General features: G+C 38.8%; 2 protein-coding genes across 4 annotated transcripts; one reads left to right on the top strand and one right to left on the bottom strand.

Annotated features, from left to right (window-relative positions):
- Window positions 1-7: 7 nt before the first annotated feature.
- On the bottom strand, window positions 8-11,362 carry LOC106041382 (bile acid receptor-like). Of its 2 annotated transcripts, XM_048071149.2 has the most exons (12): window positions 11,123-11,362; window positions 8,185-8,287; window positions 6,488-6,614; window positions 4,855-5,220; window positions 4,150-4,290; window positions 3,145-3,284; window positions 2,949-3,053; window positions 2,752-2,851; window positions 1,479-1,607; window positions 856-972; window positions 344-457; window positions 8-246 (listed from the first exon to the last, which is right to left on the bottom strand). In XM_048071149.2, the coding sequence occupies exons 3-12, from the start codon at window positions 6,549-6,551 to the stop codon at window positions 8-10; spliced, it is 1,515 nt and encodes a 504-aa protein (XP_047927106.1). In that variant the 5' UTR covers window positions 6,552-6,614; window positions 8,185-8,287; window positions 11,123-11,362. The 2 variants fall into 2 exon arrangements, with proteins under 2 accessions (XP_047927106.1, XP_047927107.1); XM_048071150.2 differs by lacking the exon at window positions 8,185-8,287.
- Window positions 11,363-20,327: 8,965 nt separating this feature from the next.
- SIKE1 (suppressor of IKBKE 1) lies at window positions 20,328-24,780 on the top strand. Of its 2 annotated transcripts, none has more exons than XM_066983200.1 (4): window positions 20,328-20,773; window positions 21,047-21,189; window positions 22,856-22,969; window positions 23,311-24,780. In XM_066983200.1, exons 1-4 carry the CDS (start codon window positions 20,461-20,463, stop codon window positions 23,320-23,322), a joined length of 582 nt encoding a protein of 193 aa, XP_066839301.1. In that variant the 5' UTR covers window positions 20,328-20,460; the 3' UTR covers window positions 23,323-24,780. The 2 variants fall into 2 exon arrangements, with proteins under 2 accessions (XP_066839301.1, XP_066839300.1); XM_066983199.1 differs by having other exon boundaries at window positions 20,332-20,773; window positions 23,331-24,780.
- The last annotated feature ends 563 nt before the right edge of the window (window positions 24,781-25,343 follow it).

Genomic DNA, 25,343 nt, shown 5'->3' with positions numbered 1-25,343 from the left:
GCGCGTGCTACTGCAGGTCCCAGAGCTCGCAGAGCAGGGCGGTCAGCCGCGGGTCCTTTGTCCTCCACGTCACCAGCACCTCCGCGTGGGTGTGGTTGAGGGTGCGCAGTTCCGTGAGACGCCCGATGAGGCGGGCGAAGTGCTGGGGGTCCTCGGGGTGATGGATCTTGGAGTACTTGTAGAGGATGCCCAGGAGCGGCTCCTGCAGCTCCTCCACGTGCCGCTTGTTCCTCAGGAGGGGGCGGTCTGCGGAACACCGGGGGGCAGGGCGGTTACCGGGCGGGGGCTGTTGCAGCCGGGCGCGGCTGGGGGGGGGGCGAGGGCCGGCGGCCTCACCGCTTACCTGAAAAAAACACCGTTGTTGCTACAAGCAGGGCGTATTCGGTCTCAGTAACTTTCAGCTCCCCCATGCTTCTGTAGAAGTAAAACAGTGCGGTAATAAACTCCTCGGTTATACCTTGAAAATGAAATAAAACAATCAGAATACTGTTGCATTAGAGATGGGCACTGCTATTATGAATATTCGTCCTAACCTTTTAGAGTTTCAGGCTGTTGCGGTATGTGGAACAGCTAGCAGACTTAGCAGCAACGATTCTAATTACTAAAGTAGTAATGAAAAAGTTGTATGGCAGTTCTACCGTGGAGCTTCTGATATAGCTCAGGATTTTATCCTCGGATCTAAAGCAAGCAGGAGCACCAGCTCCTTCCCCGCGGAGATGTCGGGCCCGAGCGGGCTCCTCGCGAGCTCCAGGCAGGGCAGCGGGGGCCGTGGGCACGCTGGCGCTGTGGCAGTGACTAAGAAGGCAGCCTGCGATGCAACGGATTTCCAAATATTTTAAGTCAGGCCTCCAGTACCTGTGGTAGTAGTGGAAGTTGGACTCTCTTCGTTGTGTGATATTTCAATGGAATAAATGTTTTTATCAAGGTTTTGAACATGACAACACGTCGCATGGTCAGGAAGCCGTATATGACCTGGAACAAGAGAGATGACAATTCACAGCCGAGCTTAATATGACTAAATGTTCATCCACATCTGCTTTGTGGATAGGCACCTAAGATGTGCAATATTTTTATCAGACCTATGCAGGAATAAAGAATTGGTCTTTTTTGCATCCAGCACTGAGTTCGCTTGTTACATTCCTGTTGGTCAAAATCTCATGTCAAACTTGACACAATAAATATGTCGTTAATAAAGCTCATGTTATCCATCCACCCCATCATTTGTTGAAACACTCAAAATGTTTGTTTTTGTTTGCAACTAATGGGAGGGAGGCAGAGATCCAATTAATTATTTTTTTTGTATGCTCTGTAAAAAAAATGCCTCTAGAAGGTATGTATGCATTACTGATGCTATTCCAAGTACTGCTGTGCTTTAATAGGGAATTACTTGAGATTCACTGAATTAAAATGAATGGAAGTTATTTCAAAATGCCCAAACACCTTTTGGTGTTTGCAGAAAGCTTATTAGTCCAACTTACTTTCACTTGTTGATGATTGGCACTCACTGATTCTTTGGTTATATATCTGGGCTGAACGCAAAAACATTGCCTCAACTGTTGACCCTTTTAGCAGTGCAATCTGATCTTCACTAGCTAAACTTTCAAATCCTGCAAAGAGAGAGACTTGTTAAGAATCAGTGCTGTGTCTGCCATTAAGCCCAAAAGATGGGCTGACAGAAATTATTTTTTAATAAATGCACTTACTGTAAAGGAGGAGCCACAGTTAAAAGACATTTGAATGAAACACTAGCTAGTGCTCTTGCAATCTTGCTAGTTTGCACGTTAGAAAAAAAAATGCTGCTGTCAGTGTACAGTGTATAGAAGAATCACAGGAAGGTACAAGTAACAATTTGGGGAATAAGCACAACTTTATAAAAAAATCTCTTTGTAACATCTGATCTATGTCATATGCCCTAATGCAATTATGTTGCTTAGTGACTGTGGATATTCCCCGTCTGTTGATAGTTGATCTTTTTAAAATTATGTTCATCTTTTGATGAATTAGTTATCTGCACATATAATTCAAGAACAAAGGAACTTCATTGGTTCTTTTCTTAATCTTGATCAAAGGGGGAATGTAACATAAGAAAACAAACAAGTCATCCATTCTTTCAGACCTGTTCTACAGTAGCGCTATCACTGATACTAAATAAATTATATCAAATACTTGCTTTACATGTTGATTGACTTTTGTCAATGAGTTTTGCAACTTAAAGAGTAATAAATTATCATCCCCCTGTCAAATGTTATTTTGTCAACTTTACATTGAAACGCAGTGAATTTAATTGCATGTTCTCTTGTTCTTGTATTATAGGAAAATATGAATAGGAGCACCTGGTTTGTTCCTTCTGTTCTGACTTTGCCTTTGAAGGAACATCTATTTTATCTTTGACTCCAATAAATTGCAAACTGAATTGGATTTCAGACAGTGTGTTAAAACAGTAACTCACTCAAGATAGCATTTTGAAGTCAAAGTGCTATCAGAAAAATGGGTCCCATGTCAGGAAGGGAAAAGAAATCTAATCATAAGCTTTTGAAGAAAATGCTTCTAACTTTTTCTCTTAATGAATAAATGGTAATCCTGACTGTTAGTGTTGGAAGATCTAACAGTCAGTTAAACGAGAGTTTTCTTAAAGCCTATATTTTTCTCAGATTCATGCCACCAGTATGGCTTCTAATGCACTAAAAAAAACAACAACAACAACAACAAAAAAACAGGTGACTGTAACATTTCCCAAAGGAAGAAACTTACCTGGGAGTCTTTTTGTGAAATCCACTAGCACTTGTACATGGACAACTGCCGTCTCAGAGAGACGGAGAAAACTTTCCTCAGGACTCGCAGTTTCTTGCAGCTGCATGAAAGAGCATTTATACATTTAATATAACCAAGATAAATTGCTTAGGAAAATACTAACTCAGTAATGTGGGCTGATCGTTCTGTATACGTACAAACTTTTTTGCTTCCTCAAGGGGAATCATATATTTTTGGTGTGCTGCTACAATGTGGTCAAGAAGTTGATGTTCCCCTGGAGTAAGTTCCATCTTCTCTGGAATCTGTTTTAAAAAAAAAAAAAAAAAAATGACAATGAGTTAAGGCAAACATAAATGATAAAAAAAAAATATTTTAAATGGAAATATATCCCACTTTTCCAGATCTTGTTGTAGATGATACATGCTTACTATTCAGTCTCTCATCTTCCAGTTTTATGTTGCAAAGAAAACTGCTCTTTTGTTTGAAATTCTTCCGGAGTCGCTTTGACTTACACTGTACTTCAGTCAGCAAACCTGTGAGGCATGGAATTATGTATCAGTGCATATATTTTCAAACAGATTACAATTTGAAATCATTACTGTTATTATGGATAACACGAGTCTTGCATCTCAGGAGCTGTCACCTATAAGGAACTATGCTTCCTAAAGAACATGACAATGTACTGGTGATTCGGTGAGTTACTGTTCAATATCCACCAAAGGCCTGAGCGTTTGCCGTCTTATGTTATCTTGCTTATGGCTCTGTGACATGAGCATGAGAATTTTTCACAAAAACTTTGTGCATTTTTTTAAATGTTTTGTTTTTCTTTCCAAATACGAAAGTGCGTCTGATATGCTTATGACTGTCCTGTAGAGGTGCAGGATATTTAGATTCTTTTTATTTTGTAATGTCTTTTATGAGCAGCTCTCTTAACTTCAGGAGATACTTCCGAGTAGTGGTGGTTTCTGCAGATGATGATGCTACAGGTGCCAGACTCCAACGTTAACTTTTCATATGGCGAAATAAAGCTTAGACCAATACCACTTAGAATCATTGAATCACTGAAGTTGGAAAAAACTTTAAGATCATCAAGTCCAACAATCTGCCTAACATTATAAGTCCGCCACTAAACCATGCCCCTAAGCACCACACCCACACATCTCTTAAATACCTCCAGGGATGGGGACCCTACCACCTCTCTGGGCAGCCTGTTCCAGTGGCAAACCATCCTTTCCATGAAGAAATGCTTCCTGACTTAAATCTAAACCTCCCCTGGTGCAACCTGAGGCCATTGCCTTGTGTCCTATCACTTAGCTCTACTGAGAATGAGGGATTGACTTTGGAAAAGATTTTATTGATGAAGAGTATTAAAACAGCCAACATGGAGGGAGCACTTACATTCTGCTAGCATTCCCACAGCTTTACACTTCTTTAAGCGACATTCCTGACACTTCCTTCGCATGTACATGTCCATTTCACAATGACCACCGTTCTTACATCGATACACTGCATTTTTGGTTATGCTGCGTCGAAAGAAGCCTACAGAAAAGAATCAGCTTATGAAGGAAACTAAGGAGTTTTATCTCATAATTTAAATAAAGTTTAATTATTTTCTTTATCATGAAAGCATTATCTTCATTTAACATGTAACATGACTTGTTCTTTCTGACTAGTATTGATCACAGTTTTCCTTACCTGATCAGGACAGCTCCCATATAGCATTAATAACACTGAATTAATAGCTTACTAATGACTATTAAGAACAATAGTTAGTGAATTATAAATAAAGATCTCTAATAAATGGTCATGAGAAAACCAGCAGCTGCTTAAACAGGCACTATACCAGTGAATACTTCATTGAAAAATTAGTTGTACGAAATGATTTTATTAAATACATACTGTGAAAATGTTTCTTTAAAAAAATGTTATAACAATGTGAACCTTAAGTAAACATGTGAGATAAAGGGTTCCTTAGATAAATTATAATCCTCCATAGAAATGTCACCTTAAAAATTAATGAAATTTCTTTGTTTAAAAGACAGACGTGAAACATTACACTGAGCACTGCGGGGTAAGATACTGTTAAATCTATTTGCCTCTTACCTTTACAACCTTCACAAGTAAGTGCATTGTAGTGATACCCGGAGGCTTTATCACCGCAGACAACGCAAAGTTCTTCCTGTCCCTTCAATCTCAAAGAAGAGTGGTTTAATCTGGGCCTTTTAAGTCCTTGATATCCACTATCATCAAGGTGGGAAGCCGTGAAAGGGGGCTTACTTAATTCGCAGTTACTGATTATATACTGCCCATCGTTGTATTGGGAGTCCAGGGTATATGTACTGTATTGGGATTGTGACGGTTGTGACTGTAATACTGGAGAAGAAATTTGAACTGTTGAGTATTGGCAGTAAGGTGCAGCCTGAAAATCAGTGTCTTGCAGCTGATAATTGATGTGCTCTGGTAAAACATCTAGATAAAGAAAAAAAATGAAAATGAAATAAAAGTCTAGGGAATATCTCGACATCAGCAACTGTAAAGTTTTAAAATGTTTAATAGATTAAACATTTAAGCACAAATATTAGAGGAACACATTTTCCTAAGGGCAGTCTGACGTTCTTTTAAGAGGTGCTACCTGTAACTAATCTAAGATTTAAGTTAAATGTAAGATTTAAGTCTGTAAATTTCTTAAGTGAAATCTAAAATTTCACTTAAATCTTAGATGTAGTAAAAATGATTTGATAACTGTTCGGGCAATGTCATGTGGGTGCCACTGGGTTCTTGTTAGTAAATGATTGAATATCAGTTCTCAACCGAGTGTATAGTTACCTTTAGATTTACAGTTAAAGTTGTTTTTATTTACCTGTCTGCAGTACAGAAGAATATTTTCCCATAGGGAAGTGAATTTGTTAATGAGTGAAATGTTTGTTGTTGATATATATTTCAGGCATAATTTTGAAAATGTGTTACAATAAGAGTCTGAGAAGGATGTTCCAGAAATTACAGAGTGGTAAAATTTACTTTACTGTGGCAGGAGTCTCAAGTTAAAATTCAGAAGAGTAAAAAGTAAAAGCCTGTTTTATTTAATATTTTTCCGTATATAGTCGTTTATAGTTTTGATTTTTTTAGGCAAAATGTATTTACAGTATTATGAGGAAAGCTTTTTCTTGCCCTTCTGGTTGTAGTGTTTTAATTTAATCCACCCTCCCTTAAATGTACACAGCTGTACTGAAGAGCTCATGCAACAGGAATCGTGTTTCATTCTTGTCTCTGGATTGTTCAAATCTCTGTAAAAACAAGTTACAAGGTGTGTGTTTGTTTGCTTGTTTTTTAGGCAGTTTGGAGGTCCTTTTGTTTTTAATGGACTTTGAGTTCTGCCTTTACCCAGAATCAAATTAGTTATTGCAATTATAATTATATAAGATACATAGCCATTATCTATTTATAATGCGTTTGGAATACTGTAATCAGACATGTATCTTCTTCATGCCAGTCAAAAGAAGACAGCACCAATAATGTTTATACAAAACGATCAGTCAGCATTATCACACCATGTGCAAAAATCTGTATGAGCATAGGTCATATATTGAAATGCACTCTCTGTATGGGCTTGGTAGTCAAATGTGTAGCTTCTTAGCTTGTAAAGATACAATTAAAATGAAGAAATTAATATGAATTCCCACAGACATTCCTTTCACTGCACTGCTTTCTCATGATGTTAAAATTTGGCTTTACTCACCATAATACTGTATGGGCTCAGCAAGACAATACCCATCAGGCACAGTGACAAATGTATTTGCCATGTTCTGCTCCCAGTTTCACTGTTTCATTCACTTTTCTATGTGCTACACTTTTAAGAAAGAGACCTGGAAAAATGCAAACATATGAGAAACATCACATGACAAAGAATTGCTGGGTAGGCTTAGCTACAGAACTAAAACCAGGAAATTCCAGAACATGAAACCATTTGCAGATCATAAGAAAATTAGAGGTATGTGTAAAGACACATAATAGTTGCAGTGAGGTTGCTTACTGTCTTAATAGTAGGGATTTGGTATAGAATCCGTTCATAAATCTCCAAGGTAAAGTATATTTAGAACTCTTGCTTCCAACTTTATGTGAAACCACGTGGGGGAACGAAACTAACCATTGGTAGATTTTCTAGTTCAGGAAGGGATTAAAGGACCTTCCCTAGGCAGAAAAAAATTGCTTGCAGAATGAGTGAGACCATTTGCACTGAAGTGGATGTGGTTGATGTTCTGTTTCTGCACAAGAGTAGGTTTTTAGTGAATTTGTTTCATTCACTTTATATCTACATTTGAAGTAAATACAGGAAAATAGCTTGGAAAGGCCATCACAGAATAGCTCTTCTTTCCCAGGTGAATACTCATCTGCACTGAGACATAGTTTTGCCCCAGTTAGGCACTGCCTAACTTAGATTCCAAATTTAAGAGCCCATGTTCCTTCATGAGCTCAAAGCCTCCCATGAAGGTCAAAAAAATCAATCTGAGGTAGGGTGTATTGTCTGCTAGAGTTGCTTTTCTCTGTCCCTTCATCATTGCAGAAGCCTGAGCTCCTGGTTGGATGCTTTGACATTCACCATAACAAAGTGTACTAAGAGGTCACAGTGGCAGTTGGTGCAGAATAGCTATTTTGTTTTGAATTCAAAACTATCTTATTTTTCAGTAACTTCCCTTTATAGAAAGGTCCTAAAAATGTGTTTTAAAAAATCTTTTTTTGGGGGGTGTGGGGGGGGGAGGGGGTGGGAAGGTCTATATGGACACTAGCATAAGCTGTGTTTGAGCTTATATAAGAGTAGAGGCAATCTCTGGTATTACTTTAGCAACCAAGTGATACTGGAGTATGTGTTAAGGTATTAAATAGGAATTATTTTCCTTGCCCCCTTTTCCCTCTGTATGTGGGGAATGTGTTCAAGCATCACTGGTTAAAAGTATATTGTATCTGCTGCCCACTAAAGACTTTTCAAGGCACTTTGCCTGTGAACTATTCATAGGCTTTCCGTGAGCAGATGGGAAGGACAATAAAGATGAAAAAGGCAAGTAGGTATGTGGAAGTGAGTAGGCAAATCAAATCCTTACATTAGCAGCAGGGCTCTCTACATCTGCCCCTTGCAGAATTTACAGCAAACTGTGTTTAAAGATCTTCCTTGAAAGACTCACATATTAGATTTTATGCAGTACCTATACCTAGATACAGCTGAGAAAATGAATGTATCATTTCAGGGAGTCTGAACTGAAGTTGTATCCTTAAAGACATATGTCCCTTTCCCCAAAACTGGACATATCTTTGGAACTAAACACTTTCCCTTTGTGTTGCCAGCAGAAGGTGAAAAGATACAGTGAGGATGGAATGCTTTTTTTTTTTTTTTTTGTTATCTCTGCTAGTAAATATTTGTTTGAAAGAGAAATGACTCACTGAATCATGAGGTCCTTATCAGTTAGATCAATTTGGCCTGGGCAAAGTCTGCATTTTTCCTCAGAAATGTGTGGAGAGATGTGTTTCTGGATTCCAGTGGTTCCTTTAAATAAAAGTAATAAAAGAATAGAAGCTACAGTAAAATTACACTGATCCAGTCTAACACAAATGTAACATCGGGAGTATGAAGGACATACTACCAAATGCAAGTTGACCAGTTAATTAAGTACCCTAAATCTTGCAATCAAACTTTCATAAGGCAAGGTTTCCTCAACTTAGGTGATTGTCTGATAATGGATTTGAGGAGTTAGCCCTTCTCACTGATTTTTATGACTAATAATAGCAGCTGCAACCACAGAATTCCCAGCTTAGAATGAAATTTTGTAAATTGAGACTTAAACTAAGAGAATGTTATAGCAGTATTAATATTAAATCCAGTGGTTATTTGAGGAATGCTATACCATCTTGAAATGAGATGTAATGATCATAGTACCTATGTGTATAAATGTTAACCGTTTCATTTTCTGACATTTGAGAATTTAGTGTTAACAAGCTTGTTGTTCTGATATAAAATTGTGTGGAGCCTTTTAAAACAAAAGGTATAGAAAGCAAGATAGGACAGGAAAGCTTTGGTGATTTGTAGGATTGGCTGTCAAAATCACATGTTGCAATTTCTGCCTTACTGAATTATTCTCTCTTTTATATTTGAGTCAGTCAGCAGTAAGGAAGCCTCCTCCAAACTTCAGACATTGCTTAACTGTTGTGATTTTTATATACTAATCTCTCAAAGGTTCAGTAGCCATCCCTAATCCCTAACACCTCGCTAGAAATGAACCATGACCTCAAGGACACTTTTTCAGCCCACATATGCGTTCAGTAACCCTTTGCCATGCAAGCAAGTAAATTCTCCATGCACACACAGATGAGTTATGCACTGTGAAGTTGTGGAATGCTTGACAGAACGTAGTATACGTGCCCAGTTGTAATTTTCAAAACATAAAGCTTGGACAAAATTGAAATCAGATTAGGGGAAGAGCCTTGGGTGTTCTGGTCAATTACAGTCATGCTATTCCCAAACCAAAATATTTTATGCTTTTGTCTTTTATATTTACTCAAAATATAGCTATACTTTTTGTGTATGTGTGCTTTAAAAAGAGAAAGAAAAAAAAATACATCCCCAGATATGATACATAAAGGTCTTTAGCCTAAAATTCTGTGAAAAGGTGGGAATAACTGAAAACAAAAGAAGCTGCATTTTTAATAACTTGTTTCATAGAATCACAAGTAGTAATACAGTTTTGAGTCCTTTATCAGACATACCAACTTGAAAGTAAATTTCATCTGCATAAAGACGCGCTGTGCCCTGCTTTTCCTTCTTCACAATTACTTCTGAATTGCTATATTTTCATTTGTGAAATCCAGATCGTTTGAGGATTACTTTTTAATTATTATTATGTTAAAAGCCTTTACAAGCTGAGAGATTTTTTCCTTCTTCTGAAGACGTAACCTAGCGTATAAGCAGCTGAAGTATTTTTGAAAATGTTGCACTTTCACAGGTTTAGTTCTGACACTGATCAGTCTTCTCAACTGATAGTGTTCAATATAAGCTGTAATGTATATTGATTCAAAGGGTTAGTTATCCATCTAATACAGAAATTCATCAAGATTGTTGGTAGTCCTAACTGAAACTTTTCAGTTAGGCTTCTTTATGGAAGCCATTAAAGAAAAAAAAAAAAAGTAAATTGATTAAAGTAGAACAGAATTTCAAAACAACTACTATTTATTACTATTTATGGGGGGAAAAAAAAAGATGATTTTTATACTTTTTTCTATAAAATACCATTATAAAGTGACATTATCAATCTCTATTATCAAATTTATTAGGATGCAAAACATACTGCTTTTATAAGAGGCTCTGAGGAGCTCTTTAAGAGGTATGTATTGACAGTACTTTAACTGCTATCATAAATATTTTGACAGTTGAGTCATAGGGAAATTTCTTGTTTGCAGGGAATTTTAGGAACTCAAGCTGAAGGTCTACAATATTTATTTAACATGCTGTGTGGCATGTTAATGAACACGTAGTGTAACTAGGCAGTACATTTCAATCTCTGTTGTAATCACAGTACTTTTTTGCTTTTGGAAAGCATAGCTTAATTTTCTATTTTTATTTTTTAATTTGTGAAATTTACACCTAAATCTGAAAAAAAAATTGAGCACAATCAGTGGCTACCATGTACAATGCCAGGTGATAGATTCAACTTCACTCAAGCAATTCACTAATTACATCTGTAATTAAAGAGTGATTTTGCAGGGAAAGTTCTAGGATCACTTGATTGATCCCATATGCAGCTAATACACATTATTAAAATTTCAGCTGTTTCTCCCAGATTTAAAGTGCTACGAAGCTCCCCAAAGCTTCTGTCTTAAGAAAATCCATTTTTCTTCCCATTAAATATGTTCCTTTCTTGTCATAAAATAACCTTCTGAATATTTTCTGTAATAGATATGGTTTATTTCACTAATTGACTATGTCCCAATTTTCTTGAACTGTTGGTTTTTTTTGAATTATTACTTCATGAATATTTGTTGCAAAGGTGTATTTATATATATATTTACAATATACATGTATATTGTAAAGTAAGAGGTGAGAGATTGTTTGAAACCTATGGCTTTCTTAGTACTTTGGAGAAGGCAAACAACTGAATTTAAAAGTTATTTCATTCTGTATGTTAAATGAAATACTGTTGGAACAAGTTCTTGACAACTAGGATACTTAATTTAAAAGTGCATGTTTTCAAAACTAATTTAGTCAGTAGTTTAAAAAGAAAATCAAAAATCCACAATGCCTGAAATATTTTCACCTGGCAAATTGATTCATGGCTATAGCAATAGTTTATAATCCCAGAGCATCACGAGAAGTAAATTAAATACTTACGGTAGTTCCAGAGCAAGTCCGTGTGGCTGTAGCAGTGATCCTAGCTCTGAGTCCAGCTGGAGCAAACTGGGCCTTTTCCCTATTTATCAGTTTCTGTGCATACACTGGCTCCAGACGCTCTGCAGAGCAATGCTGCGGCTCTGAGACACGAACTTCCCACACAGCCTTTCCTGGGGTCGAAGCAAGGGCAGCTGCAAGACCACATAAATCAAAGAATAACTGGGTCATCAGGGACAGGGGCCATGGGGACCTTCACGTCACTGTTTCCCAGAGTTCTCCCTGTCTGATTACAAAGTATTTTGCTTTCTTGGTAGAATTTAAAATTCTTCCATTTTGATTGCTTAACGTTGACATGCCCGAGTGTTAATGGATGATGTTCATTACTTTGGCAGGGAAAATATTGCAATAACATTATTTTGATATATCTACATGACATAGTAATTGAGTTAGGAAACAGTTGATTAGGTCAGTATTTTGAAACACAAAACACCTTGCTCTACGTCTTCTAATTCTGACATACCTGTGCAGATGCAAAACACGGGATTCCTGCATGCCTCTATAACAGGCAATGATTTGTTAGCAAATTTTGTAGCCACTAATTTTGCAAAAATTTATTCTTAAAAAAAATAGAAGTATTTCCATTATGAATAATTTCTAGTCATTTAATCATTATGATTTGGAGTTGGGGTTTTCATCATGTCCTAGATGTAAGATGTGGTCTTTTGGTTAGGGCATGCTGTTTTAATCACACTGTCATTAAACTTGCCGCCTAACATGATGCACAGCAGGTTGCAAACGTTTAGTTAATAAGACCAGGAGGAGGTCACCTTTCTTCTGTATAGGAGCAATTCTTGATTAACCCCAGAAAAAATGTTTCTGTTGTATACTTCACAATTTACATGGCAAAGGGAAAAATTCCTGTCCTGTTGGTTTTCTTACTGCAGTCACTTAAGATAGCCTTCTGGAGACAACACGTTTTCATAGATCTGTGGCATAATACACAGCCAACTGGCATTACCATTCAAAGGAGAGCCGTGTTTGTACTCCATAGGCTCCCAAGAAGTGATGTTACTTGTTTCTCTGTATTCTGGCACCATTTGGGAATCTGTGATTGAGTCTTTGGAGGTGGAATTGCTGAGCTTGGCTTGCAAGAGCAAAAAAGATTGACTCACAAATGCTATATTGATCATCTTACAGGGTGGTTTTTTTTGTTGTTGGGTTTTTTTTTGAGCTTTCAAAAGATTTGTATTGATCATGTGTGGTGATGGAATTGGAATGCATAGATTATGAAGTAGGGACAAAGATAACAATCTTGCAAATGTAATTTGTCAGCATTTATCTTCCCAGTAAAAGCAAACTTACTTAGCAGCTAAGATGTCAAAAACAACAACAATAACAAACAAACCCACCTTTAATAGTAAAAATGAAGAGCTTACAGTTGTTAAAACAGATATTTTTCATAGCATTTCTTTCACAAATACCATTGGCTTTTTCATCCATCTTTTCAGCCTTCCTAGTGAAAGCTGAAAAACAAGCAAGGCTTTATCATGTTATCTTTAGCTTTTAAGTACTACTGACTTTTAAAGTTTTTTGGTTGTTTGTTTGTTTTTATTTTGTGATAGAAGATAGTTTACTGGTAAGCTATTGAAATATACTAATGGGATGTGGGTATTTAAAACCTATTGACTTCAAGAGACTTAAGTCTGGAAAACAGGTTTTTAGAAGATATCTAATCCTGATTCTGCTCAGTGCTATAAAATCTAGTGGATTGGGAGTAAAATAAGTTGCTAAAATATGTATACAAGAACCTAAAACTTATTTGGAGTAGAAATTAATGTTTACTTAACGTTTACGTAATACTTAACGTGCCACGTTAAGTATTAGCCCATGGCCACTTACTTCAACCCACATGCCATCTTAGTAACTGTGGGAATAAAACTATTTTGCACAGTCATACAGTGATTCAGACCAAAGAACTAGTCCATCTTAAGTACAGATATTTTAAATTATTTTAACAGATCAGTTCTATTTAAAGCTTATCATGACAATAAAAATGGAAGACCTGAGAGCCCACTTGACCACATAAAGAAATGCTGCAAAGAAGAGAAAAATAAATGTTTTTTCCATGCTTTTAAAGAATACAACAAGAAATAAAAAGCTTATTTAGGAGTAAGGAAGATCTAATTTAGGTACTAGAGATAACATTTATGGCAGCAAAAATAACACCAGTATAAGTTGCCTGTACAGTCTTCATCACTGGAGACTTTAAAAAATCAAGTTGGGCTACATCACAAATTAAGAATTGTTCTCTCAGAGTTATTCTGATCTGTAAAGAGGAGAAAGGATTTTTGATATGTCTTCTAAGTCTCTGATCAGTAATGTGCCTAATGCCTTTTAAATAGGATACTTCAAATGTGCTTTGCTAGAGATAAGTAAAAAAAAAGTTACTCATAGATACAGACTGAAAATATTATCTGAACAAGCTCCTGTTCTAAGTGGAAATCCAGAAGTGCCACTGAGGTGGAGAATAAGGTGTACGCATGATCAGTCTGGCCTGAGCACCTTACATTGCACTGCTTTTGGAGTCTCATTTCCTTCACTAGTGTAAACTGTGAACTTACGCATGGCCTAATCTACATAGAATGTCTGCCTTAATGCAGTTAGGTCTAAGATTTTTTTGAGTGCTGAAACTGCAGATCCAAAGAAATCTTGCTTACATCGTGCCTGTTGAAAGATTTCATTTTCAGGATATGCAGAATTCTGCATTCATCGGAACTAGCGATTCTCAATCTCTGTAACTTGCTTGGTGTTTGAATAGTTAAAGGAAATTGTATCTACTCCAGCTGGGTCTTCTCTACATAACTGACCCATTCAGCTTGATCTGGTATTGGATTGTTTACGTAACTTCAGTAATTAACCACTATCAACCTCATTAATGAAACATAAACCGCCTCTTCTGCTCATTTATTAAGCATTTGTCAAACAAAACTTAAACAAAGGGCAAAATCTCAACAAAGTAACAGTCCTTCAAAAGCTACTGGGACTCTGACTACAAGTCATTATGGTCACTTTGTTGCTGTTTTTCAGTAAAAATTAAACAGAAGTGATGGCATTGTCTATTGCTTTTGGCTTACTTCTCACAAAAACATCTGAAGTCTGTCACATGAGGGCAATGATGCTTGGACAACTATTTTGGCCATTTCAGTGCAAAATACTGATGTTCCAGTTCATTACTGTAAATCATTAACTGATGAAAGCAAGAGTCAAATACTAAACAACTGAGATACTTTGAAAAACTAATTGCTAATTACAGTATTTGTTGTTATATGTGAGTTAAAGGTTATGTTGAAATGTAGATTATTTTCATTATAGGATTAAGTCTCTCCTGCTTGTAAACTGTTCTGAATGATATTAAGGAGAATATTAACAAAAAGCTTATGTACTAAAATGCTCAAACTCAAGCTTTACTTATTTTTGACAAATAAAATCATTTAGAGGTAAAAAATACACTGGCAGACTAATACCAATAATGTTGTGTTCTAAGAGCTACTTGCATTTAGAATTTATTGAAGAATTAATGAAAAACCTGCAAGCTTTCTGTTTGCCCTCTGTTCTGGATTGTTTATTGATTTCAAAATGTGCAGTGGTTCTGGCACTGTTACAATTTCCTGCATGGCATGAATGAACCTCAGTCCTGGCTGAAAAACAGTGCAAAGCCTCATGATTGACCTTTTTTTTTTGGATGTCAGTGTTATCTTGCCCTTCTGGCTCTCAACAGAGGGAAAGATTTAATTTGAATAGGATGTGTATCTGTTGTATGTGGTAGTTCTGATTGTGGGATCACACATTTCAAGATAATTTCAGGTCCAGAAGCTACAGTAGTAAGAATTTGTCCCTTTTTGTATTCAGCACATTCACCAATATTTTGTATGCAAAACATTAGGTCAGGCAAAGGAAGCTTGTGTGGGAACTGTATTAACCTGTACATAGCCATCACTTAGGAGAAGGGCTGCAAAGAACAGAAGAGGCATAGGATTGTCTGTCAAATTTGACTTGGTTTGATTTATGTTATTATTAGCCTAAAGTGTAATTAACCTAGATGTTTGAGACTTGCTTTTTTGACATGCCTTTTAAAAATTATTTTATTTTTATTGTTTTTATTGTCAGTATCTGCATCTTTTGCCTGCAATGGAGATATCGCCTTTGTCAGTTCACTTGTGATCTTTATAGGTCAGTGCCTATCTTTTCCTGCATACACATATGGCCTCCGTTGGCTAGGGCCCCGGCCAGACTGAATTGCTTAAGATCCAAGTCATACTTCCAATGATGAAGCAAAACATTTAAAAAAAAATCTATTTGTATGACAACTTCACAAGTTTTAAACATACTAATTTTTGTAGCCTCAAGGAACAAGGTTTGTTTGTCATTTCCTTTGAGCACTGGTTTGCAAAGCTTTTATCTTTTGTACATACACATTTTTAAAGCAGTACAGTAATTCGCAAAAATTAAGGAGTAGTAGTCTTCATAAAGCAAAACTATATGTTTCAGCAGAGAAATGAGAGTGAGACTAGCCAAGGAAATTTAATCAAGCAGTACCTTTCAACCTGAATTTATACAGATTTCAAACATGTTATTATTCAGCTATTCTCCCAAAAGGGTGACAGGGAGATCTATTACATAGTGAACAGCTCCTGTTTAGGATAGAGAGCATGTGTTCATCATGTTAGTTTAGTGTTCAATAATATAAAGACTCTTCTGTTTTACATCATATGTATCAGAAATATTATCATGGTAAAATCAGTAGAGAAAAAAATGCCTAGAAGATGAAAGTCCTCATTAAGTTCTGAAATACTTTAACGGGATGAAATAATGGGAGACCACATCAGACCAGGAGAAAAACAATTCTGATTTTCTTAGGGTGATTTTTTCTTAATCTTGGAAGTTGTTGCAAAAATCATGAGGATAATTAAATACTTGACTTACATTGAATTTTAATGAGAGAGCCAAACTGGTTTAAACTACTTTGAAAATCTCAAGACAGGCTGCAAAATGTTTCTCTTTGTTCTGTGCATTCACATAAGCTTGGTATGCAGTGAAGTCCCCCTACCTCAAAGTACAATAGGCACTAATAAACCCGTACATGCAACACTAACAGAATACATGGATATCCTTGTCTCTGCCTTTCAATTCCCTGTTCCAAATTCATATGCTTTCCCTTGGCAGAAGGACCAATATTTATCAATAAAATGCTCCAGTGAAACAGTATTCAGCAAGGCACGATGTGAAATAAAATAAAAATAACAATCAAAACTCAATTACAATCTCCTGCAATGATCTCAGAATTTATAGCTCAAAGAGAACACTTGCAAATGTAACTTTACACATTGAGATTCTTAAGTCATTGCACATCTTTGCAGGTCAGCAAAGAGAAGCCAAGTCCTGGACCTGATTTGCACAAAGGACAGTATCTTGACACTCGGTGTATTAAGCGTTACAAAGGAATTATTGTGGAATCCATTAGTCAGCATTTTATCAGCAGAGGAGTCTTGCCTCTGAGAGACTAAAATAGTTGGTTATATCAGTTTATCGATGATAGTATTTTCCCTTTCTTCCAAGCTGCATTCCATCTGATGGACATTTGTTTTAATAGTAAAAAGAATATTAGACTCATAAATGTAAATGCTATGGTGCAATGGGTGACTCTTCAGATTTGTCAAAGCAGGAAAATTAAGATGAACTATGAGACCGAGCTTCGTGGTAATATCTCGCCACAGAATGTCTGTTTTACACAACAGTAATCCACCTTGAAGTATAAGCTAGGAAGTACAAAAAGAGGATTCACTTCGCCTCCTGGTCTATGAGTCTCTGTGCTACAGATTTTGTTGAGAGCAATACTGGTGAAGCTGTGACAGTAGATGATGATTAATATGTTAACACCATCGCTTACTTTTAAAAGCAAACAATAAAACTGTTGGAGTGTGTGAGACAAGTCTGCTTTGCTTTTTAAGCAAGCTGTAACTGCTGAATTATGTGACAGTTAGACACCAAATTTGTCAAAGAAGGACTTGTAATGGAAATGAGGAATATCACTTTTAGCTTTGGAAAAGCCAGTCTCTGCTGCATTACTATGTGACTCGTGCTTTCAGAGACTTGGCCAACATTTGTTGAACCATGCTGATCACACTCATGACTAATATGATTTTACCCCAAACTCAAGAATTCTCCTAAAAAATTGTCTTTTATTTATATATTTCCAGCATTTAGATGCCCCTGAATCTCTGTCACAGATGTTGCCTTTTCCTACTGGTCACTTCCTCTGTGCATTTTTATCTGTCATTTACTCCATTGCCAGTTTCTGGGTAAGTTAAGGGCATTACCTAGTGCAAATTGTTTTAACATCCTCAGGACCAATGCCTGAACTCATCCCAGATTTAGACATTATGTTGTGCTGAGGATTCTGTGCTATTATCAGTCCCTTTAATCACTCTTTCCGTGCTTCTGGTCTGTCTAGAGTCTTTCCCTTTTTGATTCTCCTACTGTGAGCAGGAGTCTCCTAATGAACTATACTCAGAAACGTTATCTATTTTATCCCTGAAATACTGCTTATGATTTTTCCAAGATGGCCTAGAAATGTTTTTGGTTATGTAGCAGCTTTGCTGTTTTGGAGAGCTTTAGTATCTCCTATCTAGCATATACTTTTCCTGCTAGAACAAATCCATGTTCTGTTTGACAAAATACAGCCATGTGGTTAAGAGTTATTAAAAGCATTAAAGCATTAACCTCTAGTAACCTCATTTTTCACTTTGTACACATACATAAGTGTTTAATCGAATTAAAGTTAAACACTAAAATGTTTGAGAGGCCAAATTTATACATTCTCTTCAGTTTATACAGAACTGATGTGATAAGCCAAAGAAATTAAAAGACACCACTACTCTGAAAATGCTCATCCGTTGATTTGTTTAAGCGCTGTTGCTACATACTAGAAGTTCTGGTGACAAGCATTCCCAGCATTTAAATCAAGGAGCTTTGTCCTACTGAGATCTGATCTGTGTCCTGGCGCCACACTAGCTCGTTCTACCGTCCTTTGGAAGCTGAACAAATGATTGTGTTAAAAGATTTGCTGAAGAGGGAGTGAGCCACATCCTTGAGTGAGAACACATGACTAAGTGCTCTGTGGTGGTAGTGTAGTAGACTCCATCTTCTTCCCATTCTTCAATTTTATTTCAAGCAGTCAGAATCCCATGGAGGGACTGCACCAATCCTGAAGTGTAAGTCTGATGCAGCAGTGCTGACGCTTTCGTCTCCCGTGCTTGTCTCCACTCGGCACGAAAGGCCAGGATGTTATCTCTGAAGCCTAGGAAAACTGAGTTTTTAAATCATAAAAAGCTGCCCAAAGGCAAGTAGAAATGCAAGTAACAGAAGAGGCCAAAAGCAGATATTGACACATACAATATAGGTGCAGCTTCTGCTGCGGTGCAACAATCATTCATGCAGCATAGGACAGGTTGTTTCTTTAGCCGATTTCCTACTAGATCTACTAGATGTGAATTGGAATTTCTAGTGCTACATTTCTGAACAGTGTGTTGAGGGCCTGCCTCCTGTAAAACAGAATTAGAACTTTAGAGATTGCATATTTGGTGTCACGTTGAATATGGTGAAAGGCAGGGAAGATACTCAACTGGTACATATATATCATTCCATGTAAGTGTAACAGCTATTCCTGTGTGGCTGCTCATAGGCACTGAGAAAATTGACGTACCGGCAGAAGCTTTAAAGGCAGCCATGAAGCTGGAAGAATAGGCAGAGCAAAGCAACAGCAGGTGCTGAACTGCATGGGTGGGGTCATTTGAGGATGTAAGCGCAGGGACAGACAGAGGAACGAGGAATGAGCATTGGCTGCAGCTTAGGGATGTCACGTCCATCTTAGGCCAGATCAAGCTTTTGCCCACTGGTTCCATAACCAGAATTATACAGAAAATAGTTTAAGTTTTCCAAATGTTCACAAATCACCCATTGTGAAAAAGAAACTCTGAAAACAACTAGTCTAAACTTTTTACTAGTCTTTAATAGGAAGAAAAATAGGAAGGTCTAGAAGGGAAAACACGCAATAACGCATGGTCTAGACCTTTACTTCCGCAGTAATTAGTATAAAGAAGCATTACATTGCCCAAATTTACAAAATGCATCTCTTGTACATTACTAATTAATCAGAGTCTGATGAAATAGTCCCAACACATCTGCTTACTCTATTCGATTCTGGATTGTATGAGTGCTATGAAATTGTTGTTTATATAAAATTATCTTATTCAGCACTTCTTCACTCCGCTTGATTATCTCTGGGATCATACGGAACCTTTTATTTGATAAAGCATCGTAAATGTTTCTCTTGGGTCTGTCTCAAAGAGGATGTAAACTTGAAAGATGACTCAAGGTAGCAGGAGTCCTGCTAAAACATTATTGTTGAAAACACTGACAATAAAGTTGGTAATATTAAACAAGTTAATTAAAAAAAAAAAAAGGCACAAGGTTACGTTTTGCATCAAGGACATCACAGATCTTTAACAGTAGTTTTAGTTAGCAAATAAGTAACAAAGAACCAAGTCAGCATTACAAAGCTTGTTATTTTAACTTGAGTAGAGGATGTTTACTGTTAAAAGGGACAAACAAGAATATTAGATAAGAAGACAGCTCAGCAGCCCTCAGCTCAGAATTTATCACACACCGCTTAAGGGAGTATTTAAAAAGATAACCGGGACCGCCCTCGGGTCAGGGACGGCCGCCCTCCCGCAAACACAGCGCTCTGCACAGAGCGGCTTTCATTTCACGCGAAGCCCCCCGCCAGAGGTCTTCCACCCGGGCTTCCTTGCCGTCTGAAAGCGACGTCGTGAGCCTCGGGTCACGGCGTTCGGAAGCAAGAACCCTTGAGACCAGCTTGCCCGCAGCGTCCCGGCACGGAGAACACCCGCAGCACCGGGCCCTGCAAACCGAGGCGCGCTGCGAGGCCGAAGCCGCCAGCCTGAGGCGCGCCGGCCCCGAACGCCGTTACCGTTGTGTCTGCGCCCCGCTCCCCCCCCCCCCACGGCAGAACCGCCAGGGGGCGGCGCGCTGCGCTCCCGGCCTGCCCGTGCCCGGCCGCCAGGGGGCGGCAGCGGCTGAGGCGGCGCTCCCGGGCGGGGCCGCGCCTGCTCCTCGGCGGCGCGGGGCGGGCGGCCCGGAAGCGGCGGCGGGGCCCGCGGGCGGTGCGCGGCGGCCGGGCTCGCACGTGCCCGCTCCCGGCGGCGGGCATGGGGCCGCCGCCGCGGGGGTGAGGAGCGCGGCTCGCCTCGGCGCGCGCCATGAGCTGCACCATCGAGAAGATCCTCACGGACGCCAAGACGCTGCTGGAGCGGCTGAAGGAGCACGACACCGCGGCCGAGTCGCTCATCGACCAGTCCGCCGTGCTGCACCAGCGCGTGGCCGCCATGAGGGAGGCGGGCGCGGCGCCGGCCGAGAAGGTGAGCGCGGCCGGCGGGGCGGCAGGACCCACAGCGGCGGCTCGGCCGGGCCGGGGCGCTCCGGCGGATCGGGCGGACGCGTCCCGGCTGCGGCCACACGCGCTCCTGTCCCAGGAGAACACGCAGATCCGCGACCTGCGCCGGGAGAACCGGGGTGAGCCTGGCCGGGGGGCTGGGGGGGGGGGGGGAGAAGCTGCGGGGCGGCGGGCGGGGGGCCCGGGGGGCGGGCGGGCGGGCGGGGGGCCCGGGAGCGCGGCGGTTCGGCCTCGGCTGGCCGGGGGGGGAGGCCCCGCGGCCGGCCCCCCAGGGCCGCGAGGAGGCAGCGGGAGTCCGGCGAGCGGCCGGCACTGGGGGCCCCTGGGCGTCGGCCGTCCTCGTTGTGGGGAGCTGCTGTCAGCCCGCGGCAACGCCGTGCTGTGTTTTGCAGCGCTGTGGATCTCGCTGGAGGAGCACCAAGACGCGTTAGAGCTCATCATGAGCAAATACAGAAAGCAGATGTTACAATTAATGCAAGGGAGAAAAGGCGAAGATGCGGAACCGGTCTTGAAAGTTCATCAGGCTAATTCTGTGGTAAGGTGGGAACGGGGACAGAAGAGGGCACGAGAAACTTGTTCACTTTTTCTTGCGTGCTTTCATAAAACTTTCTGCTCCTTGCATGGAATGTGTCTGCTCCAAAACACGTTTTCTGAAACTCTTTGTCTCTTTTGGTATTTTTTTCTCTATTCTTTTTACAGCATAAAAGTTGTGACAGATGTCACAAAGGACACTGAAAAGCGTAAGCCTTTTGTGGCCCAGTTGAAGGCTCGTTGTCTGTACACTAGACGGTACATACCATGGATTAAACCTTAATGTCTTTGTTGCCACTTTAGAGAAGCACACGCATCAGAGTTGTTATTGTTCAATAGTTGTAACAAAGGAAGAAGAACCTCCAAAATCTCTGTTAGCTGCCATATGTTTAGGTCTTAAGAAATCATCACTTCCACTTGCTTTTTACTCAGTGCAACAGACTAAAAGTGTACCTTTGTCCATGTCTTGACTTCAGCGGTGCAAGGTGGCTACTGATAACTGTTGGTTGGTTTACATTTAGGTGCCAAATAATAATACAATACATTAGCTATCTGATTAAGGCTTATTAATTTAGGGAGTTGTTAAAATGCATGTTTACGTGATTAGAGAATAAGCAAGCTGGTTCAACCTAAGATTTCATTTTTTTTTTTTTTTAATTGCAGTTGGATTCTGTCAAATTCTTTGTAGTGATATCTGGCAATTCATTTCTTCTCTGTTTTGTGTTGCTTAAGTCTTCTGAAGTTAAGTAGTGTAGTAGGTCTTGTTTCCATTGCTTGCTTAGGTACACAATTACTCTGTCCATCAAGACTTAATATTTGAGCAAAGCTTCTGTCATTGTTCTCAGGCACTGTTTTTGCATCATGGTAGTGCCACAGTAATACCAAGATGAAAAGACTGGAGTAACCTCTTACACTACGATGGAATATCCCAAGATTGTTTCAACATCTAAGCAAAATCTTCACTTCTTGTGAATTATTGATATTTTTGTGTTTACATATTTGAGTTCCTCCTTAAATATGATATGTTGAAATGGAATGTTCTTCGGACAGGAACTAATACTGTATTACACATTGGAATTTTTCTGTGTTCATTAATGTGTGTTTCTGACCTTCAACAAAATGCATCTTCCAAAGGATTAGAACTATTTCTAGACGGATTCTGTTAAAAAAACATTCCAGTAGACTCTGGTCTTTTGCTTGGCTTCCTTTTTTTTTTCTCTTCCTTCTTAGATGAGACTGTTTACTTCATTTTTTAATTTAGTCTTGAAGTCTTACTTGCTTTTATATTAGATGTTCTTAAAAATTCAGACAGGCTTTCCTTACCCAACAATGTGAAACTTGCTGCGCACTAATTCTGTTCACCTGAATCTATTGTCTCTGTCCTTCTCACACTTCAAATGACTTCCATGTTGGCATGTAAGGGTGCCTTCTGTCTTGCTGACTGATGTTATTCTATTCACTGCTTTCATTGATGACTGATAGTAGTGGACAATGCGGTACATGTCTTGAAATGTTGTATAGGTTAGAAAGGATTGCAGGTTCCTGGAAGGAAAGGATTAAAATTGAAAATAGTCCAAAACTAAGAAGATGAAAGTAGTTTACTTGCAAGGAATAAATTGCTACTGCTTTTGCCTGAACATATTGAATGTATTATTTTTTGTGTCTTTCAGGAGATTGAAAGTCAGATAGATAGAATATGTGAGATGGGAGAAGTGATGAGAAAAGCTATACAAGTCGATGATGATCAGTTCTTTAAAGTTCGGGAGAAGCTGGCTCAGCTGGAGGTAAGAACCGATATAATTGCTAAGAGATAGATCAAAGTTTTGGAGTCTCTAGATCTGCTCTGGGGTTTCTTTTTGTGTGTCAAGGATTTATAACAATCAAATTGGGACAAGGGTGGGTGGGGTTGGGAAGTAAGGAATGGGGTCCGTTTATTTTCAAGTTATTGATATTTCAAGCATCTTAAAGAGAGAAGTTAAAGATATGCTTCAAATGATGTGGTTTCCCTCTTGCTAGCACCGCGTTAACGCATGTGTTACAACATCAGTTTTATTCAGTGGTGGAGGAGTGGGGTTACTTAAAGATTATAGACCTTTAATTGTGAATTAGCTCATTTCTATTTCAGCAAAAATATTGATTTTGCAGCTTGAAAACAAAGAGCTGCGCGAACTATTGTCAATCAGCAAAGAATCTTTTGAGATGGGGGGAGAAGATCTGCCTGACAGTGAATCTTAGGTTACAAAATAATGTTACCTCCAAATCTTGACTTCAGAGACTATTATGAAATCACCCAACAAGGAAGGATGGTTTGTAATTTGTTCTTTCAGGTGATTCCTTTTGTGTTTGTTTTATCTTTCAAAATGTGTGGCCTGTTTTCTCTGCATTTGTCTCAAATTGCATACTCTTGATGGCAGAAGCTTGCATTGCTGCTCTGTCTTATTAATTGCAGCATACAAATGCATAACAATGAAGTATTCATGGTGTGTACTCCCTTGTGATAGTTTATTTCTTCTCATGAATGTTATTTTTGATGAGATTTAGTTAATAATTCCGACGGTGCAGATGGAACATAAATCTACTTTGTCAGTAGCTAGAGAACATAATACTGATTACGGTGGTTTTATTTGATAGAAGAAATAAGAGATTCTTTGAAAACTACATTGTAAATAGTAGATACGCATTTTGCTTTGCCTGCACAAAGCAGGCACACAGCTTTTGCTTTGCTTTGAAGACCTAACACTCAGTATTTGGCTGGATTAACATTCTTGAACAACTGCTTAAAGGCAGATTGAGAGAATAACAGATAGTCAATAGAGCACTTTAATTAGTAACTCACATAAAGAGTATACTTTGCCTTGATTTAGAGGGGAAGACTGGAGTTAATGACCCTTCCTCACACCTCTGCATTTTTGAAGGATGTTGCATATGTGACTTTTTTTGTGGGTAGACCTGTTCTGTCTTTACCCGTGCTCCAAGGTATGTGAATACTGGCTAGCTCTGATCCGAAGGCAGTGCAGTAGAGCCAGTCTAGTATGCACAGCAGAGAACACATCATTTTCACATCAAAGCTGTTTGGCCTTACACCACTTTGGACTTCAGGAAGAGTGAGCTGTAGCCTGCCTCAAATAGAATAAACCAAAACCAACCACATAGACAGACTTTTAATGTTATATCACAGGTAAGTCTAGTGACAGATGTATTACGTATTTATTGCAAAAATGCTATATTGGGTGAAATTGCAGTGTTGCAGGACTTTTTCAATGTTGTGATATTTTTAAAGGCGTTTTAATATAAACAGTTTTGTTCTATTGGTGATCAAAAGAATCCTTCAAGAACAGAAAACATCTTATTTCCAATATTAAAGTTTTATGCCACTTTTTTTCCCCAAATGAGAATTTTGATAGATGCAGAAGGTGATTTAGTGTTGTTTTTTTTTTTTTTTTTTTTTTTTTTAATAAGAGACATTTCCTTGCAGTCCTTTGGAATATCCAGAAAAATTGTTGAGAAGATACAAGGGATTCTTGTACAGGAGTGTTCTTGTATACAGTTTTGTTATTAGAAATTATTTAAGAGGGAATAAAAGTAACTGTGGGCAGTGTTTTCTGAAGTGTATTCTGTTCCGTGAGTCCTGGCAATATTTCTGTCTGTTCTGCCTGTACCCAAATCTTTTGCATCCCCATTCTCACTTTACCTTGATGCTTGAAAGAAATAATACAAAGACCAAAAATGTTGCATTTGATCTCTTTTAAATTAACGTAATCTGAAGTGTGTGACAATGCTTTTTTACCTTAATTACGCTCGTGTAGTTTAAAGTTCTTTTAATAGGCTCGTTGTCATGCAGCCTGAAGAATTGGAAACTAAATAGCAGTTGCTTTGACTTAACAGGTTCATCATTAATTAGCAGGTAGCTGCGTTAATAGGAAGTTTAAATTTGTTCAGTTGCTGCTGTCCTACTTTGGTTGTGTGAGCACGGAGCCTATAGAGGTGTGACTGTGTGCAATTGTTACGGGCTGCTGGGGATTTTTGTAAGAACTGGCTCGGCTCCAGCTGAAAGCAGTAGCTTCACACTAGAGAACTGCCTTTCCCTGAGATCTCCACGCAGCCTGCCTCCTTGTGTTTGTTCAGCACAGTGTGGAGGACGGGCACGGCGCGCTGCTG

The sequence above is a fragment of the Anser cygnoides genome, chromosome 25, assembly GCF_040182565.1.
Source record: "Anser cygnoides isolate HZ-2024a breed goose chromosome 25, Taihu_goose_T2T_genome, whole genome shotgun sequence".
Taxonomy (NCBI): domain Eukaryota; kingdom Metazoa; phylum Chordata; class Aves; order Anseriformes; family Anatidae; genus Anser; species Anser cygnoides.
This window is presented reverse-complemented; position numbering and strand designations above follow the sequence as displayed.

Excerpts from the sequence above, each read along its gene's own strand:
- LOC106041382 (XM_048071149.2), bottom strand. The coding sequence starts at position 6,551 with ATGGCAAATACATTTGTCACTGTGCCTGATGGGTATTGTCTTGCTGAG. Across the intron at positions 4,291-4,854 it reads TACTTGTGAAGGTTGTAAAG|GCTTCTTTCGACGCAGCATA; the intron begins GTAAGAGGCAAA and ends TCTTTTCTGTAG. Across the intron at positions 973-1,478 it reads CCAATCATCAACAAGTGAAA|GTCATATACGGCTTCCTGAC; the intron begins GTAAGTTGGACT and ends CTCTTGTTCCAG.
- SIKE1 (XM_066983199.1), top strand. The coding sequence starts at position 20,461 with ATGAGCTGCACCATCGAGAAGATCCTCACGGACGCCAAGACGCTGCTG. Across the intron at positions 21,190-22,855 it reads TTCATCAGGCTAATTCTGTG|GAGATTGAAAGTCAGATAGA; the intron begins GTAAGGTGGGAA and ends TGTGTCTTTCAG. Across the intron at positions 22,970-23,330 it reads AGAAGCTGGCTCAGCTGGAG|CTTGAAAACAAAGAGCTGCG; the intron begins GTAAGAACCGAT and ends TTGATTTTGCAG.